This window comes from Poecilia mexicana, unplaced genomic scaffold, assembly GCF_051168715.1.
Source record: "Poecilia mexicana isolate PSO_F unplaced genomic scaffold, ASM5116871v1 scaffold_5, whole genome shotgun sequence".
Lineage (NCBI taxonomy): Eukaryota > Metazoa > Chordata > Actinopteri > Cyprinodontiformes > Poeciliidae > Poecilia > Poecilia mexicana.
Window position 1 is genome coordinate 15,240,259 of NW_028263374.1, and position 19,974 is coordinate 15,260,232.

General features: G+C 39.0%; 2 protein-coding genes across 3 annotated transcripts; both read left to right on the forward strand.

Moving 5' to 3' along the window:
* Positions 1 to 284: 284 nt before the first annotated feature.
* On the forward strand, positions 285 to 5,542 carry srsf3b (serine and arginine rich splicing factor 3b). Its single transcript, XM_015004269.2, has 6 exons — positions 285 to 424; positions 1,319 to 1,529; positions 1,630 to 1,770; positions 3,507 to 3,545; positions 3,855 to 3,941; positions 4,922 to 5,542. The coding sequence occupies exons 2-6, from the start codon at positions 1,327 to 1,329 to the stop codon at positions 4,947 to 4,949; spliced, it is 498 nt and encodes a 165-aa protein (XP_014859755.2). The 5' UTR covers positions 285 to 424; positions 1,319 to 1,326; the 3' UTR covers positions 4,950 to 5,542.
* Positions 5,543 to 13,348: 7,806 nt separating this feature from the next.
* cdkn1a (cyclin dependent kinase inhibitor 1A) lies at positions 13,349 to 18,613 on the forward strand. Of its 2 annotated transcripts, none has more exons than XM_015004293.2 (3): positions 13,349 to 13,784; positions 16,341 to 16,764; positions 17,290 to 18,613. In XM_015004293.2, the coding sequence occupies exons 2-3, from the start codon at positions 16,350 to 16,352 to the stop codon at positions 17,343 to 17,345; spliced, it is 471 nt and encodes a 156-aa protein (XP_014859779.2). In that variant the 5' UTR covers positions 13,349 to 13,784; positions 16,341 to 16,349; the 3' UTR covers positions 17,346 to 18,613. The 2 variants fall into 2 exon arrangements, with proteins under 2 accessions (XP_014859779.2, XP_014859778.2); XM_015004292.2 differs by lacking the exon at positions 13,349 to 13,784 and adding an exon at positions 15,990 to 16,136.
* Positions 18,614 to 19,974: the final 1,361 nt, after the last annotated feature.

A 19,974-nucleotide genomic window follows, 5' to 3' on the forward strand; every position in this document is an offset into this window, starting at 1 on the left:
GATGAGCCTCAGAGCTCCAGATTGTTGACCAGATTTAAAAAATGTTGAAACAGCGCCACATCGACAGTCGTTCTAACCATAGACATAATATAAGACATAATGCTTATATTATGTCTATGGTTCTAACTTTGTGGCCAAACGTGGTATTGCATTTCCGAAATATCTGAAATTTCGAAAAATTCTTAATTGTATATTCAGGATTGTATTTGTAATATTTGTAAGTATTTTCGCATTAGCTAATTTGTACGAAAGAGTCTTGAGAGAAAAGTATGACACGGAAGGCCCGCCCTACCGGAAACAGCTTTCTGGCGGCTAAGCTACACACAAACGTCCTTTCCGACACGCCATTTTCCGTCGACTTCCGAGAGGAGCACGTCTGCGGTGGAGACGCTGAAACTTTAATCTGCAAGCTGCATTAAACACGGTACAGTTTGTGCAGAATATGTTCTTGTAAATCCTGTGGAGTCGCATCTAAAATATTATTTTGGTTAGCGTTATCGTACCGCCTCAGCTTTGTGTGCTTTTATTGTTCGGTTTCTGCGGCTGTTAGCTCCGCTTCTACGAGTAGGCCTCGGAAAAGCGACAGCCATTTTAGCGATTCTTTTGAACACATTCGTCGTGTAATCTGCATCGAGTTTTCACTTTTTAAAATGCATCATATTGATCTGGATTTTAATTAAGAAGTGATTTCATGAAATGTAATTTAAGGATAGTTCGTGTAGAATCGAAGTACGTTATTGGTTAGCATGAACTGTAGTTGAGGTAGAAAACTGGGTCATGCTCTCGAGGGTACAGCATGCAAATTAATGGTATTTGGCCTCTTTTGTCGATGAAATACTATGATTTTAAGCGTGTTCGTAAATAATGTATTAAAACCGAATATAAAGAAACAAAACGTGTTGTTGATATTGGCTTTCGATGTAATATTTAAGACTGTTTTGCTGCTTTTGGGGAATCTAAAGCGTAGTTTGTTGAAACTTGTTGGTCTGGTTAAGGTTTTTAAATATTACCAATTTAAGATGAATTTCTCCGCCTAAAAACATTGAAGCAAACTTGTGTCTTTATGAAAAAGATTTTCACACATCGCAAAATAAACATTAAAGCATTTTTAGTTTAGGGTTGAACAATCCAGTCCATATTTTTCATGTTTTAATCTAAAGTTAAAGCAGTATAATTCAGATTTATTAAAAGTATGCGATATGCGTAGGTTTTGTGTGTTTTTATTATTATTATTTTAGAGAGAGGTCAGTTCAGCACAGCTTTTTTTTTAATGAATTGTACTTACTGCTGTTTTATAATCTGTTATTCTTTATTTCAGATCCAGCCATGCATCGGGACTGTCCCCTCGACTGTAAGGTTTATGTTGGAAATCTGGGAAACAATGGAAACAAGACGGAGCTTGAGAGGGCCTTTGGCTACTACGGCCCACTGCGTAGTGTGTGGGTGGCCAGGAATCCCCCGGGTTTTGCCTTTGTTGAGTTTGAAGATCCCAGAGATGCGACTGATGCCGTGCGCGAGTTAGATGGAAGGTGGGTCACAATGCGCGTATCTCAAGCCATAATTACAAAAGCATGGAAACAGGTTGGACTTGTGCTACATGCCATTACTCACAGCTTAATTGGTTTGTAGGACACTTTGTGGTTGCCGGGTGCGAGTGGAACTGTCCAACGGTGAGAAGCGCAGTCGCACCCGCGGTGCACCTCCCTCGTGGGGCAGGCGCATTCGAGATCGAGACGATTACCGGCGGCGCAGCCCACAGCCGAGGCGAAGGTGACCTACATCTTGATATTGTTCTCAATATTATGTGTTTGCATTTTTCTCTGTGAGTTACTCTTTCATTTCTCCTATTGACAGTATTTTTCCTGATAAGTGATTGTGGTTTTCCATTCTAGGCTTCTGTAGAGCTTTTTTTTTCCTGCTGAGCTTACATTGGTGACTGTTGCACTTTGTAAAGCTTGTTTTAAATTTGACCAAAAATGATATCTAAAACAGATTAATAGCAATAGTAGCAGGGCCTTCCATCTCTCCTGTCTACTACAAAATTCCTCATTAGAATGGCACGCACGGCATTGAGTTTTGCTTTAAGCATCAATGCTCCTTTTGTTGCGTACACTCCTACTACTAGCTTCTTTACAGTGGCAAAATAGGTATTTGAAAACCGGTTTAGGCTCTTATTTAAAAAGAATAGTTTAACCTGTTTTACAGATTTGGGGGCGGGGGGTGAAAGTGGCAAATGTGTTTTTTTTTTCTTTTTTTTTTTCCTTCTTGTTTGAGGATGTTTTTTACTTTTCATCTATATTAATAAGAATGAAACCCGTTGCAGAGCCACCACCATGCCTCTTCTCACCACCCTCTGAGTCAGTCAACTAGTCCTCTTTCAGCATCATGTGACTTCTGACCATCGTGCCCCAATCAGCTTGGCTGGTGCTGTCACATGACCCGGGCATGGCCAGTCGTCAGGTTGCACCAGCCCATTGGTTCCTCAGCATGCCGTTCTCAACCTCCTCCTCCTTCAACCTTTAACCAAACGGCAGCGGCCTACCTCACATTCCCGACCAATCAGCGTATTATGTTTCCAAAAGTCTACACTCCACCAGCAGCAGCCTGCAGCTTACCAATTAAAGCAGGAATAAAGCCACAAGCAGCCCCCATCTGCCTGTCAACTTATCACCTTGCAGCATCTGGCCAGTCTCATTCAGCCAATTCTACCCACCCGGCCGACAGTCTGCCTCCCTTTCGTCATTTCTAGCTTGTTGAAATCCAAAAATACTAGTAAGTTTTCCTGCTTCATTCAGTACACTGCAGATTACAGTTTTAACAGTGAAGACACAGCTGGTTGAAGAGGTTATTCTTTATTTTTCTCATTCATAGCTTTATTTTGTTGTCCACAACTTTTGTAGTCGTTTGTTTTGTTTTTTCCAAATGGGTGTGGTACAATATCAAATCTCTGGAACTTGTTTCATGTTTTCAGAGCTTTGATATGCATATATATATATATATTTTTTTTTTTAGAATCACACAATTAAAACACACTTCAGATTCCCCAATGACTTTCAAATCTCTTGGGTCATTGGGATTTTAGCTGGTTGTTTCTGACAGAAATGGCCTCAATTTGTCATGGTGCCACTTTAAGTGCAGTGGACCAGTTTCATACAGATGGCAGCCCCTTAATGTTTCAGTTTTCCCCACGTGGGCCCTGTCACAGAGAGAATAATTGTCCAATTTCATCAACTTTTTTAAAAAAGCACACCTTACAAACTGGACTAAAATTCACATTTAACCGAATTGTACTGTAGAATAGTTGAGAGGGGATTCTTAAGTGTCTGCCACCTTTATGTGCTTGGTTTGTTGCCAGTGACTGTAAATTGTTTCCCTTTAAGTAACTGAAGTAGACAAAGGGCTGTGCTGAGGTAACCCAGGATAGTAGGACTATAATAATTTGCAGTTCTGAAGGTTAATCAGTCAATTTGTCCTCGTTTTTAAACACTTGTATTTCTCTTGCGCAGATCCCCTCGCAGGCGAAGCTTCAGCCGCAGCCGAAGCAGGTTCGTCAGCTCCTACGTTTACCTTTTTTAAGCTCATTTGTGAATCCTAATAGGATATTTCAAGTACTCTGAACTGAAAGTTGAATGGTGCATTAAAGCATTCGTTGTGGGCTGAATTTTGTCAGATTGTATTTGCATGGAAGCCTGGGAACGCCCATTATTCAATACTGCTAACTTAACCACAAACAATACATTGTACCTTTTACATTTATTTCTACTTTTAAATGAAATGACACCAGGTGAGCTACCAGAGTCACCAGAAAAATGAAACTTGCGTTGCTTGAATCTTTGTCTTATTTTGTTTTCCAGGTCTTTGTCAAGAGACAGGAGGAGAGAGAGGTCCCTCTCCCGGGACAGGAACCATAAGCCTTCCAGGTCCTTCTCTCGTTCTAGAAGGTATTAATACTTTGCCTTATCTTTTGCCTTATAGTCCAGTACAGGTGGGCCGAATTTTACTACAATATTTTGTGGTACTATTGCAATAACGATAACATTTATGATTCAAAAAACAATTTATTCGTTATTTTTTTAGGTCATAGCACCAGAAACAAATGCTGTTCTTGACAAACGTTCCCATTAAAAACGGGTTTCTTCAGAGTGCCATTTACAGATTTATATCAGTATAATTAATTGGAATCGAGAAAACCATAAAAGTCCAGAGATTCCTTAGGTTGCGGTGAGCTGAATTAATGAAACTTAACGCCTTAAATTTGCCGTTTTCTCAGGATGATTAGCTGGAATTATTTGCCGTTCTGGCAGCATTTTCATATTTTGTCATGTTTCAACCACAAACTGTGGTTTGTGTGATGAAACAACACAAAATTGTGCATAATTGTGAAAGTAAAATAAAATATCTCTCAATCTTTAACAAAACAAAAAAACATGGAAGAACCTGCTCTGACCCCATGAAACCAAAACTGAACATTTTATGCTGCAGGAAAATCGCTGTTGTAAAATTAATATCACACATAGCTCTGACCTCCCACGGTGTCATGTGGTGCTGCCAGCACTACAGCGTGTGGAGGCTTTTCTTTATCAGGGACTGGAAAACTGGTTAGTTAATGGGAACATGTATGGAGCTAAATGCAGGGCAACCCTGAGAGAAAAGCAGCCTCTAATACCACTGAGGTCGTGTTGGTTTACAAAGGATGGGCTGACATTTCAGTCTGCAGATACACAGAGCTAATAGAGACACACCCAAAAGGCCTGCAGCTGTAGACACAGCAGAAAGTGGAAAAGGCTAAAGTCTAAATATATTTTTGCAAGGTTCTGTACATTTGTTAGCTGCTTGCATGACAAGTTTGGGATATTTTTTGTTTATTTTTGTACATGTTGTCACCCCGTATTCATTAACATTTCCCCTCCTCACCCCACAGCCGCTCCAGGTCTACTGAAAGAAGATAGAGGAGAGTCATGTCAGGTTTAAAGGGAGCTGCAGATGAACGTTTTTACAGGCTCTGCCATTTCATATGATGGACTCCAGCATCGATGTGCGATCGTTTGTTTTTGTTTCGTCGTTTTTTTTTTTTATTTTAACGCCTTTTAGTGTCCCTCCTTTTCTTTTGTTATGACTTGTCTTCAAACACACGGAGTAAAGGTGCAACGCCTCATCGCTGTCATCAATGCGCCACGTTTTGATGATCCTGACACAGTTGTCGTCCCTCCCTGCATTCCAGATTTAATCTAAGCTTTTGGTTCATGTCCATGAATGTACTGTGTAGTTTGACGTTGTGTCAGTAGTTTGTCATTTTCACTGTGCAAAAGCAAGAAAAGACTTTGGGGGGAAAAGTGAATAATTTCCCCCTTTTGATTGTGTTTTTGATTTGCGACTTCCCCGCATCTGTTAATGGTTGGTTATCCTTGTTGAAGAAGCAGAAATTTTTTCATTTATTTGAAACTGTAGTGAACTCAAGTCAAGGTTTGCATATTAGGTTTTACATAGTTGATCTTTTGTTATGTGTACTGGTCCTTCAATTAAAATACCTGTTGGTTAAAAATGACTTGTCAGTTTGGATTTATTTACCCTTTTGATACAAATACTGAGACATACTCTTCACAAACAAAAATACACATCCATATGACCGGGGCAGCTCAAATATTTCTCAACTTTTATCTACCTCGGTTTTCGTGGGACAAACATCCTGAAGCATGTTTGGTCTTTGAACAACTAATGCAAAGCTAGAATAACAGAGATATTGATTAATGTTAAACATAATTTAAGGCATGACTAAAATCAAAATTAATAGTTTCTTACCAGCAAATCTGTTCATGTTGTAAATCATTTCTGCTCACAAATGTGTTTTTCTCTACAGCACATTGACTCGTGCTTTGAATTAAGTCACTTTTCTGAAGACATTTTGAACTCTTTAAAATGGACGAGTCACTACTTCAACTCATTCTCATTTCTGCCACAAGAGGGCGCCGTCGGAGCATGATATGAACCTCATGCGTCATCTCTGGAGATGGTTTATCTGTCCTTATCAATGTTTGTACCAGTAGGAAAAGCTTTTATTGAATAATCCTGCCACCAGGAGCTTCTGGAGGTTTTGCTTTGCATGCCGTCAACAAACAAATTCAAAGAATATAATAGGTGATATAAATTAATGCCATCCATCCTTTTATTTTCTTTGGCTTTTCTGGGAGGCGACATTAGCAGAAAACAAAGAGGAATGTGTGCAAATCTTTATATTCTGAATTCTAATAAAAACTTTCCATTACAAATGTTTGCAAATATTCATCTATGTTCTGCTAATGTCTTTAAAATGCAATTTCACAATTGCAGTGTTTCCATTAAATAAGAAATTAAATTAAAATGACAAATGAATACGCTTTTTGATAGGATAAGGCATCAAATATCATGACAGCAACAAATGTGTACAGCTATATGAGGTATATTCATAATTTAGAGATTGTCCGTGTCTTATTCATTGGAGCACAAGCCTCTGGGAATGCCTAAGTATGCAGCATTTTGTGGATCTTGATTCTGCAGAAGAGCCAGTTCTACACTGTCAGCAAAAAACAAACTATCATCCTCCCACTCCTGCCTGTTGTCTTCTTTGTGGTTTTCGTCAGTAGTAACATCCGGCTGTGGATCGCATGACGTGTACAATGCAGAAAAGGTTTTTCCATTGCAAAATACTTGATACTATTTAAAAACCACCTCATCCTAGCGCAATAAAAAAAATTTATAAAAATGTGAGGTTTTTCAAAATTGGTATGTTAGGCGAATTTATTTTCGTAATTTAAATATGTGCAATTTTATGGCTACTGAAAACGCTGGATGTTCGTGATGCGCCCTGCGGTGAGCAGGTCGAGGGTTATAATGTTTGTTTGAGGTCTGTGTGTTGGTCAGGAAGTCCAGGACTAACAGAGGACAGTTTCTGCACCAGTAGGATGACGGCGTTGAAGGCCGAGGAGAAATCCACAGATAGCAGACAGATGTAAGGATTCCTGCTCTCCATGTGGGAGAGGCTCTGTGGACCACCAATGAGATGGCGTCATCAGTGGAGCGGTTCTTCCTGTAGGTGTACTGATGTGGGCCCACAGTGACGTCGATGGAGTCCTTGATGTGGGTCATGACGACTAACCTCATGACAAAATGTAGTAAAGTAAGAGTAATAAAGTACACAGTGCAAAGACTAGTCTTATACAAAATCTGATTTGATTTGTGAGAATGCAACAAAAAATTAATAAATAATAATAATAATATAAAAGTATTAAAATCAAGCAATGAAAGATGTTATTGTTTTTTGTAGACAAAGGATCCAAAACTTTCAAATTATTTTACATGATTTTCTCAAGGATTTTTCTTTCTTTTTTTTTTTTATCTGATTTTCAAATTATTTTGGGCCTGATTGAACAAATTTATTCTGTTAAAAGCTGATTTAGGCAAAGCAAAGTTGGGTTTTCAGTAAACGTCTCTACTTATTATTATACTTTTAGACATTTTCTACTGTAAATTTCTACAAATTTGTCCTGTGATGGACAGGCCAATTTGTGTCATTCTTGAATTGCATTTGGGGGGCCACACAAAATCACTCCAATGGCTATAAATGGCCCCGGGCCGCACTTTGGATGCCTCTCCCTACAGTAAAGAGGGCCACATAAATATACTGCTCAAAAAAATAAAGGGAACATTTCACTTTAATTTTGTGTGTGGCTCCAAATCCAGGCCTCCATTGGTTAATAAATTTGATTTCCATTGATGATTTTTGTGTGATTTTGTTGTCAGCACATCAACTTTGTACAGAACAAAGTATTCAATGAGAATATTTCATTCATTCAGATCTAGGATGTGTTATTTGAGTGTTCCCTTTATTTTTTTGAGCAGTGTAGTTATGTCGGGTTGGATTTGGTCCACGGACCTAGAGTTTGACACCTGTTCTGTAAACCTTAATGACAAGCAATCGTGGAAAGTAACACTTTAAATACATCACTCTGATAATGAGCGATACAATGAGTTTTTACTTTTTGAATTAAGTTATGACTGGATATCTTAACTGTATATGAACTGCATCTGTAAGCATCTAGTCAATGGGACGAGATTTTAACCAAATGTTGAAAAGTCTAGTTCAGCCACTCATGGAAAAAGGGACCAAAGCTGTCAGACTTTGGTAATTTCCTGGCAATTTTACAGCCATAATAACAAAATATGTCCAAGTTGTAATTTTAGCCTTCGAAAGGTTAAACATAACAACGTAGTAAACAGTTAAAGAGGTGTTGAAGCTGTCCTTTTTATCTCTTATTGTGAGGCAGAGGGCGATAGTGGAAAGAAGCCTGGAATGCCGTGTCTTCCTATACATTTCCCTCCTGTCCAGTTCAAGGTTTCTGGTATGAAGTGGTTATGTAATCAAGTTGAAAGAAAGGTTAACGTTTCCCCCTGAATGGACCGATAAGCTCTGAAAAAACAGACGTTTTGTGTCGCTGTCAGCCAATAAAACCCCACATTAAAGAGGGATATTTCAGCAGGTTAATAACAGCTGCTATTCTTCCTTTGTCTCCTTGTTTCCTTACGTATCCAGCCGTTTCTCTGTAACGTAACAACGGTCGGCTCACGTGCACCAGGGGCAAGAGACGAACGAGGCACTCTCAAATCTGCGCGCGCTTTTCCACCAGCCCATGTGACGTAATCGGGGCGATTACTCACTCGGTATCCACGGAGACGGGACACGCAGTGAAAAAGTCCGCGGGAATCCACTGAGAAACTCGCAATATTTCCACCCACTGTTATGTAACTCGCTTGCTGTGGATTTGTTGCCCAATAGGAGCTTCCAGTGGGTTGGTCACCTTATTCTGCTTAAGAATATTCTAGACTCCGTCTCTGTGACCCTAATTGCTAAATATACTGCTCAAATAAATAAAGGGAACATTTCACTTTAATTTTGTGTGTGGCTCCAAATCCAGGCCTCCATTGGTTAATAAATTTGATTTCCATTGATGATTTTTGTGTGATTTTGTTGTCAGCACATTCAACTTTGTACAGAACAAAGTATTCAATGAGAATATTTCATTCATTCAGATCTAGGATGTGTTATTTGAGTGTTCCCTTTATTATTTTGAGCAGTGTATATAAAAAATTAAGGATAAAGTATTAATAAACGTGGAAGTAATTTGGATTTTCTTTTAATATTTAAACATTAAATTTATGAACTTTAAAGAAAGCATTATTAATCTATTTTGAGTAGTTTGTATTTATAAATTATATGAATTGTTAGATTCAGACTATAGACTGTATTATAATATAGTTTATATAACTATAAATAATAACTATACCTAAAATTCATAGTTATAGGAAGACAAGACGAGTTTATTTCCAGCTGAATTGGGCCCATTTTTTGTTTTCCAGTTCAACAATGTGCATTATAACGAAACAACAGTAAAGTGTCCAACTTAGTTGCTTGACAAAAAAAAATAGGTAATTTTCCCATCTTTATTGATGCAGAAACATTTAAGATCATGGTCGTTTGGAAAGTGAAAGCTGTAAATAAACTATAGCTTATTTTTTCCATGATATTTATTTGCACTGTTACGTTATTTCATTGGAGATTTAGGGTCAGTTTGCAGGGCATTAACCTAAATAGAGAAACCCAGAGTGCCGTTCCCCAAACACTAGGGTCAGTCAAGAGTAGCTGGAATTTGGGAGGATAGCTGCAGCTGTGGGGAGTGCTGCTTCTCAAGGCAAAAATAACTCTGACATCACAATATCCTCAATGCTCCTCCTGCTTCCAGTTAAACTCACACTGGGACAACAAAACAAGATCTTCTTTTAAAAACTAAAGCTGATTCAGTCATTCCTTAAAAATGTGGTGTCATCAACAAAATTTACGATTAGAGACCGAGTCATCCGATTTTGGATAATTTGTCTAAAATAGTCACAATGGCAGATACTGAGCTGCCATGTTTCAAGGGAGGGAAACCAAGCATTGCAACCCTCCAGGATTTGCTTTCTTGCTCAAATGTAATCTGTAGTTTTGTTTGATAAATAGTTACTTGCAGGTGAAACTGAATCCAATCTGCAGGAAACATATTGTCTTTTGTATTTGCACAAGATACACCAAAATACAGTCAGGTTGACAGTAATTACCAGCGAATGGACTGGAAAATAGACAAAATTGGGAATGAAATCCTAAATTCATAAATTGTTATACATGTTATAACATGACAGTAAAGCAAATCTGGGGGAAATTCCTCATCATAAATGTAAATTAATTTATATTTTTGTAATTATAATGCAAACCTCAATCCTCATTTCAGCTGTACGCTACCAAGATCATCTCAGTGGGACCACAAAGTAATTACAGTGAAAAGTTTTATTGCCCAAAGCTTTGGGTAAATCATAAACTAAGTGCTCACACAGAGTTCCTGCAGACTTTTATATCTGCCAAGCATTTTTCAGCATGTTGGATGTAATGTAGGAACAAATTATCTTGAGATTGCATTCTCTCCACACTTTGTAGCTGAATTCAGCTGATAAGAAAGTGTTCACTCAGCAGTCCAAATTTAGAAGAATGCTTCGAGTCATCAATTCCAGCTCATAGCTCCACTGAATGTAGCTCTAACGCGCATTTTGCATAATTTATGCAAAGAGCGACCAAGTCTCTCTGTGAGTACTTCTTGTCACTGATGAACAAAGGTTCCTCTGTTGTCTGAGAGAATTCAGGCCTCTAAAAACTGCATTGATCTTTACAGTCGATGTGCTGGGAACTGGGCTGAATAGTAACGTGACTGTGCTGGGAAGCACGGGGAGTTTGGAGCGTGACTCACTGCTGGAATAAGCCGACCAGGTCAATAAAAGTGGGAGGAGAAACACATTGTTTACAATTGGAGACAAGTGTGTAAGTTATCAGGTTCCAGATTTTTATTCTTGTTTGTGACAAGCCTCTAAAGGGACAAAATTACCACAAACCCTGAGAATTGCACTATTGTTAGAAGATTAGTGGGAAAGCTGCAGGTTAATTGTTTAATTGTTATTTAATGTGCATAATAACAGTCTGACATGTGATATGCTGTTCTTTCTATAGCGTTATTTGTAATATTTACCGTATGTTTCACCTTATAAACATTTTAAATAGAACATACATTCACCCAGAGTTTACTTTGTGCATCAAAAACATGACTAAGTGGTAAAACCTGAAAGTGGCAATACATTGATTGCATTACAAATGTATCTTTAAGATGATCAGATCAGAAAAACAAGCAAATTGTTATGATATACACTATTTTAGAAGGCTAAGCTCTCATGCTAACACTGTTAGCAACGCAACAAGTAATTTGAAATCTGTCTCCTTTTTATTTAAAATCAAGAATCGCAAAATAATGAAAGTATAGAAAGTGGAAATATTATCTGTTGAGAATAAATAAATCTGTGTTTTCCTTCTATCTCTTTTAGCTAGTTGCAAAGCTAAAGCTAGAGGAAATGACACACTAGGGAACGCCCTCTCTAGGGCATAGCTTAGAGAGAGGCTAATAAAGGAGATCACAAACTATTCTTGGATGCCATTTTGTTCTGCTAACGGATAGCATGAACTATGGACCAGCTGTTTTGGTATTAATAAATGGAATTCATGAATTCAACTCACTGACTCTTCTTCAACCTCATAAATCAAGAAGTTAGCATGGAGAAAGGATAATTTTCCACTCTACCTTTTGTTAGAGTTAGCACTGCAGCACAGCTATCTGATATAGGAAGTTAGAATAGTAGAAGTTCATTTGAGCCATTAACAGTTATTGGGGTAAAAGCTTATTACTCTGGATTAGTGTGATGGAAAATGTTATAATGTGCTCCTCACCCTTTTTGTGCTTCAGATTGTGTCTGATGATGAGATCATGTGTCTGCAGGATCTTATCATGAGATTGGTCAAGTTGCTCTCCTATAGACTCGTACAGTACCATATGACAGCAGGGGATGTCCTTGATCCTGGAGACTATTAAGTGTTATTTCCCCACCCCAGGACTTATCTGCCCCCTTTAGTATTACAGAACAACGCCCTTTCCTAAATGGCCAGGCTATCTGTGTTGGGCTCCACAGAATCCCTGGCATGTAACAATCAGGGATTCACACCTATTGTCCAATCAAGTCTCTCTTCTCTGACCAGAACCTATAAAAGGAAGACAGATCCACTGTTAGTCAGAGTGGACTTGACAGACTCCTTTCACTCTGATTTCTGTTCTCACCTTGCAAAGTTTTAATAAATTTCTTATTTCTTCTCATCCAGACTCTTGTTAAAGTAATTTCTTCCATGACAATTAGCTGCAGGGATCCACAGCTCAGGTAGGACAGTTTGTCTGAAGTATAACTGTTAGTCTTGTACTTATCAAATCTGACATGGAAAAGTGACTAAAAGAAAGCCATTGTTGAAAAACAAAAATCCATAAGAAGCCCAGTCTGCATTTTGACACCAGTAGTGTAGAGAGCACGTGGTAGACAGTGATCTTGCCAGTGGAAATAGGCAGATTGATAAAAAAAATATTGATACCAACTTGGTAACAGAACTGAATTGATACTAGCAAGATAAGTTCGATAATTAACTTCAGATTCACTCTTGAAATTCAGTTTTATTTTTGTGTTGTAGTTTCTCAACTCTACCTCAGAGATTTTGTTTCAATTTGCTCTCCAGTGATTATCTCTTTTTTTGCGCTTTATTTAAGAAAAATGCATGCAAATTATGTTAATAATATGTCATTAAAGTATTTTATAGGCACCTATAAGCTTGATTTCAATTTTGTTGTAGATTTGAACAAAATAATTCAAAGGAAAAACCACAAAGAACCACAAAGATCAGACGTTTGGTGATGTACCAAACTCAATATCAGTATTTGTATCAGCAATACAGATCAAATTATGCAGTGTGAGACACCTACAAATTTTAAAAAATATATCATTCTGGACTACATGCAGAAAACAGCAGGAAACAAACATTGCTTATCTCCTGATGTTTGTATTTGTTTTATTCTTCAGCGGGAAAAGGAAGCTAAATTTTTTTCCTGTGTCTTTTAATATATTTGCACTACTGTACTTTGTTTATAACACAACCCCCCCCCCCCCCAAAAAAAAAAAAAAATCATTTGAAGTTTGTGGTTGTCACGTCACATAAAAAGATTATGAGGTATAAATACTTCTGCAAGACGCTGGACAGTGAAGTTTCTAAAGCCCCTCGCAAAGATACGCTCAACAGTTTGGAGAACTTTTACTTTCTTTTGCATAGTTATTCTGTCAGTTAAGTGAAACAAAAAGAAAAAACCCAGAATAATACAGAAAGAGAAATAAACCCGGAGTGCGTGCGTGCGTGTGTATGTGTGTGTGTTTTCTGTATCCACGATACTGTGCTCAGTCGCGGGGTGGAGGAGCTGGGAAGGAGCTGGTGCGGGATCCAGACCTCCTGAGCAGGAATTTCCTCCCACTTTCTGAGCCAAACGTTCACGTGTAACTCGTGTAACTCGTGTTTTTACCGGACCGCGGCCACGTGTGTAGGCACAGCAGACCCCGCCCCTTCTGGAGGAGGGTCTTTCCAATCCACGCCAGTTAATAAAAGTTTAGTCCGTGTGCATGGCTGTGGGAAAACTGGGAGAACCTGGCAGGAGACGGTCGCGTTTACGTGTGATTTGTGGAGGTTGTGGATTGGATGACAAAACCAACTTCATCGTCGTTGTTGTGAAACTGAGTCGAAGACAACAAAGAGGTGGACAGACAGACTCACTTCATACCGCAGAAGAAGAACTGGACTTCATTTGAATCAGCATGTAAGTAAAAATCACTAACTTTTTTATCAGACTGGAGAAAACACAAAATGGAGCTCTGTCGAAGGTTTCAGTATCTAAAAGTAGCCTAATTTATCTTTTTTAAAAACCATATAAAGTTTGAATCACTTGTCCCATTCATTCAAGATTCATCTTCTCCATTGTGACTAGCTGGTATAAATCTAGTTTTCTCAGTCAGATTTTCCATCTACAAGCTTCAGAGGTCACCTGGACTTGTTGTTGGGTTATTTTTACACACGTGTGTGGGTCCTCCTGCCCTGCAGAAAGTGACAGCCCAGATTTGACTGCTGGACACGAGCTGCAGACTCACGTGGAGTAGAACAGGAGATAGAAAATGGGCAAGGTTCCTCTCCTGCTTCCCGCCACTGCTTGAATCATTCCACTCTGGGTTGGAGCGCCTCCTCCCAGTCTGACGTCCAGTGCCCTGATAGGGTGGAGACGGGAGCAAAGCTGGGACACAGTGCTGTTCATTCATTCTCCTTCTGCAGTGTACTTCACCAAATATAGAAGAGGTACTCCTTCCAAAACAGAGGAACTTTTGTTTAAATGTTAGGAGTCACTTTTATTTCAAATTTTATCCTAATTGGAAGTCATTTTCTGACCTTTGCACTGCCAACCCCCCCTCCCCAATTATGTAACAGTGGGTGGTGAAGGAAGTCAGTCAGACTTATAATTACAGCCAATTAGTCATCAGTACCCTTGGTGGATTCATTAGATGTATTACAAGTAGATATATCTAAAGGGTTTTGGAGATCCCAGTAACCCATCCAGATGAACCTTCAAGGGATTGATTAGGATTCCTACATGTAGGTTTTATCAAATGTGTTGCGTCTTAGTGTCTTCTGTTAGCATACAGTGGATCCCCAACTGTTTGCAGTTCACAGAGTTTATCTAAAATATTCTAAAGAAAAAGCAGCTCGATTTACAGTGGACCGCGAGTATCGGTGATCCACTCTAAATCCAGATTAGTTGAAGCCATTTTGGTCCCAAGACCAAATTGGTCTTCTTTTGACTTCTGTTTCAAGAACACCATGGCAGTTTCAGCAGAGACTACATTATTAGCCTTCAAACCTTTGTCACATTTGAAGGGTTTCGGTTATTCACTGAGAAGGTGATGGGTATTTACATAGAAGATAGTCTTTGGAGGCGGTGCGCCCCCATAAACCTTCCTGTGTGAAACGCATGCCAGGAACAGAGCATGTAAAGCCTTTCCAGTGAGTGTTATTAATTATTAAAAAAGTAAGACAGTAAAAAATACATACAACTCTGACTGGAAAATTTTATATGCTCACTTTTTAGTACATGTCTCATGCAGGAAGTTCATTGGTGCCTCATCAAATTGTGTATCAATAACATCTAATAAAAATTTCCTGAATGTGAAAATGGCTGCAGAAAAACGCACAAAATACAGCCATACATCTTGAAAAGCAGAAGTAGAGCCTCCTGCACAACCAACAAGAATGCAACAAGTGGTTTCTGAATGGTTAGTCAACAGCAAAACACTTTTCTTTTCCAGCAGCCATTGTGAACTGCATACAGCAGTAAAAGCAGCTGACCAAATGTCCTGGGGTTGCTGGGTAACGACACAGTGCCTGTCGATTGTGACTTAATAATCGAGAGGTTTTTGAAGCAACTCATTTTCCAGACACCAAAAAACATGAACTCCTCGCAAAAAAAAAAAAAAAAAAAAAATTTAAGTGCTTGGATTGTTTTTTTTTTTAAACAGTTGAGATCCAAATGGAAAAATGTGCAAAAAGTGAATTTTGCATAATACACCTCCTTTAAATCACAAAACCTATTAAAATGCATGAAATCCTATTCATTTTTTAAGGCTGCAGAAGTTAACATGCCTTCACCTCCTTCTTATAGCAAGATGTTATCTGCCTCATCACATATGTCAAATTATTTCCTTTTCATTACAATAATTGCCCCTCACTATGCAGTTACTGGAAAGCCACGGTAGCCTGGGGAAGATTTATTTTTAATTTATTGGAAAGCAAAAATAGTATGAACTGGTAGGAACTTGTTTGCTCTTTGCTTGATTAGTGTGGAGTTAATTATCTCAGCGCTGCTCTAGTAAGTCATTGTGCAGATCTCAAAAACAGATCCTTGCACAGGTTTGACCTCAGGAAGGCGTTACACTGCCACCTTGTGGCCGGCTGAGACACCACGGTGGATTTGTTCCTACATGTCCGCCAGATTATGTCCAGGCATGTACCGAGAGCTAGAGAGAGGAGGGGCGGTGAGTCACTGACGGCTTCCTGCCTTGTTAAAAGCAGCGCTGCAGTCAGGCTGCTTCTTCACACAGGAGGTGTTAAACAAGGCAGGAAGATGGTGAGTCTGGGCTCTCATTTTCTGTTTGTGAACTCTATGACTTTAATTTTTTATTGGTTGTTCGTGTAAGGATTCAACTTTACATTAAAATAGATGAGTTCATCTTTAAAGAGGGGTTTTTGAGAAATTATCCAAGTAGTTGTAACTTTCTTTAAGACAGTGGCTTTTAAAATTAACCAGAGACCTGTTGTGTTTTATTTTCAGTGCAGAATCATGGCTCCTCACAAGTCGATGCTGAGCTCCCTAAGGGGGAACAGACGGGCCCGCAGGAACCTGTTCGGCCCTGTGGACCGAAACCAGCTGCAGGTGGAGTACCAGGCAGCGCTGCGCAAAGACCTGGAAGAAGCGTCCAAACGATGGGGCTTTGACTTCAAGTCGGACAAGCCCCTGGAGACCAGCAACTTCAAGTGGGAGGGCGTCCCAGAAACCAGGGTGCCACTGCTCTACAGGTCCTGCGTGCTGGCGGAGGGCCTGGGGCTGGCCAGAAGGGCTGTTCAGACCAAACCAGCAAGGGTGGAGAAGGAGAACATCCCTCAGACGCCAGAGAAGTGGGACCTGGAGGACCTGGAGAAAACGCCGGAGAAGGGAGACAAAGCTGTGCTGAAGAGGAAACAGACGAACATCACAGGTTGGTTCCTTATCGATCAGTGCAGAGAATTAATAGTTGTTGGTGTCAGACATGGCTGACAAACTTATCACGATATAAACGTTTCACATCAGTCGATAAAGGTAATTATCGATTAGTTTTTCGTTTTAAATGTCTAAAGTGCTGCCAAACTGGTGTTGTGACACTTTATCCAGTTTTCACTCCACACTAGTATTTTTTTTTTACTTTTAAGCAGCTATGAAGCATAAACTGCTGCTGGGCAAGTTACTCAGCAGGTTGTTGCTAGGTAACCACAAGTTACTCACCAGGTGGTTGCTAGGTAACCAAAGAGCGAGTGAGTTATTTGGTGCCACCGATCTTACTTGGCTGGCCTTGAGAGGTCGAGTGGCTAGTTTTTCTCCCAGAATGCTGTTTGGTTCTGGGCGCAGTACAGTGAATATTCCATGTACATCAGATGCATTATTATCTATCGATGCAGATTGTCATTGATTGATTTCCCAGCTCTAGTACAGCGAGAGATGAACATCGTCGTCTTTATCCCAACAGATTTCTATCAGGCCAAGAGACGAGTTGTGTGGATGCCGAGGAAATCCGGGGAGTGATATCCACAGAAACGCTGCCAAAGCTCCCAAGAAACCACACGGGCTGCACCTGACTCAGGAATCACACAGACTACAACCATGAATCATGTAAACAAAAAAAAACCCAGAGGGGACCTCAGCTGCTCGTCAACGCTACAGTATACGGTAATTAGGGTCAGTAAAGGAGGGAGCTGGCTTGTTTTTTTTCCCCCTGTCGGTGGTAAGATGGGGGCATTTGAGCAGAAAAGATTAACAGTAATCCCTGGAATCAGTGGATTTATACTCATTTGGATCAAGGGCTCGCCAAAGTGCGGACTGACATTTGCTGCGGTCGTCCATCCCACCGCTCTTTCAAAAACCTCAGCTTCACGGTAACTCTACCTCCCTAAGGAAACAAGAAGACCTGGATGGAGCGATTTGAGATGTTGCTGAGGCTGTTGGGTTCGCAGGAAGAAGCTGAAGACCAGCAGGAAGCACTTAGTCTCCTTTGTTCAAATGCACTGTTGTTGTTTTTTTATACTGTGTTTTCTACTTCTTGTACTTTGTAGGAAAATACTTGAGAAGCTCTGATCTCTTGAACATGCAGAAGCTTTGCTTAGACGCCAAATGACAGAAGTGCCACCCTGTTTTTTTCCATCCATTCTACTGTACGTAAAAGTTGTCATTTAAAAAAAAAAAAATCAACCCAGATAATTTAACAGAGTTATTAGCCTCTGGTTCTTGTTCGTAGGATATATGTTGTAATCTAACTCAGATTGAGAGATAAAGTTTTATTTAGCATAGTAGCATTAAATGAAAAACATTGCAGTGTTGCACATCCAGAGCCTGTACTGTGCCTCTCGGTATTTTTTAAGCTCCATAAAGGACTATCATAAGAAAGTGTTCCTGGAAACACAAATGTATTATTTGCCAAGCTAAAGCACATTTCATCAAACAAAGCGTGTTCCTTTTTTTATTTTTTTTTTCCTGACATTTATCTCTGTTCTGGCAAATCCTGCTGCTATGGATAATCTGAACGGGTCGCAGACAAGGGCCTGTAATTCTAATCCTTTACATACTGACAGCTTTGAAATGTCCACCGCCGCAAATCCCAGGCAAAAAACTGCCACACACAATGAATGCACTTCTGTTAGTAGACGCTTGTGCAAAAACCTTATAAATATATTGTTTCCGTTTAAGAAAAGCTGCAAAAATGTCTATTCCTTTATTTATTGAAAGATGATATTCCAAGTGTCTGTTTTGATTTTTAATTATGACATTTTCCAACCTGAATAAATGTTTCAAATGTATTTGAGTGGCTTTGTCTTTCCTTTTACTCAAGTTGTTTTTTTTTGTTTGTTTTGTTAATTTACAACACCTTTCAAAAGTCCTCTGGTTCAGTTTGACCCGTTATAATTGCAAACTTCATGGTGTTTTAATAGAACTTTATCTGCTGGACCAAAGAGTGTAAAGAGAAAGAAAACGACAGTTTTCATTGATTTTTCTTTAAAAAAATAAAAATTAACTAAAATCTGAGAAGTGTGGCATGTCATTATAGTCCTTCCCCTTTGCTTTAATATTCCTAACTAAATTCACTTTTATGGCTGCAGCTAACAATTATTTTAGTGATCAATTATTCTGGCGATTAATTGGCGGATTCTGCAGAGGTTCCATTTAACCACTTAAACTTATTTTATTCCATATTTAAAAATACAAATCAGCAAACATCCAAGTCCCTTTTTCTATAAGAAAATATTTTATTGCCTAAATGCAATAACAGTATTCTTTTAGTGTTTATTTGTTTTGCCTGATCATCTTAAGAAAAGAATAAAAAAGGTTTTTCATCTTAAATGCTAAATGTATTTTTGTCCAGATTTGCTCTGCTGCCGTTTTATTTCACCAAATTATTTTTTTTTTCAGAGCCACTGTATTTAACAATTAATCCATTACTAAATTAGTTGATTATTCAATAACTGATTAATCACAATTAATCTGATTAATCGTTTCAGCCCTTCCTACATTAGTAATAAAAAATTGTGGCAGAATTTACAAACTGTTGTCCACAGAAACTCTCCATCCCATCTGACTGAACTTACTCTATTTTTCTTTTCTCTTTTTTCCAAGATCAGTCAAAAGGTTTCAGATTTTTATGTATTTTTATGTATCAACTTCCTCCACTTTACAGTTATACACCAATAATACTGTGAAATTAACTGAAGTTTAAGTTTGTAACATGACAAAACGTCCAAATGCGCAGAAATTTAAAATCAAAACCCAGTGAGTGGATGGCATTGGTGTGGACTTGGTTACATTTGCCATCCTCAGCTGTGTGGGATTACAGCTTAGCGGGAGCTCTCAGGTATATATTTATTCACAAAGGTACTATAGTGTCATGCAGTATTGAGTTCCTTGTAGGAATTTTTAATTTAAAGGTGGGAGGACCAAGATAGCAAAAGCACTGAGGCCTTCAGTTTCCTTTTACATGGAACAAAACGTCAAAATGTTCAATTTGACCCGTGCTGCCTGTCGAACAGAAATGTCATCACCTAGATTTAGCAAAAAGACAGCAGCCTCCCTCTGGAAAAACAACATGGTGATTGATCTGTTTCTGCATGTCACATCAATCCTCTCTGACTGACGCAGTAAGCGGCTCATCGGTGCTTCATCAACA

Excerpts from the sequence above, each read along its gene's own strand:
- cdkn1a (XM_015004292.2), top strand. The coding sequence starts at position 16,005 with ATGTCCAGGCATGTACCGAGAGCTAGAGAGAGGAGGGGCGGTGAGTCA. Across the intron at positions 16,137-16,340 it reads TTAAACAAGGCAGGAAGATG|TGCAGAATCATGGCTCCTCA; the intron begins GTGAGTCTGGGC and ends TTTTATTTTCAG. Across the intron at positions 16,765-17,289 it reads GAAACAGACGAACATCACAG|ATTTCTATCAGGCCAAGAGA; the intron begins GTTGGTTCCTTA and ends TTATCCCAACAG.
- srsf3b (XM_015004269.2), top strand. The coding sequence starts at position 1,327 with ATGCATCGGGACTGTCCCCTCGACTGTAAGGTTTATGTTGGAAATCTG. Across the intron at positions 1,530-1,629 it reads GTGCGCGAGTTAGATGGAAG|GACACTTTGTGGTTGCCGGG; the intron begins GTGGGTCACAAT and ends ATTGGTTTGTAG. Across the intron at positions 3,546-3,854 it reads TTCAGCCGCAGCCGAAGCAG|GTCTTTGTCAAGAGACAGGA; the intron begins GTTCGTCAGCTC and ends TTTGTTTTCCAG.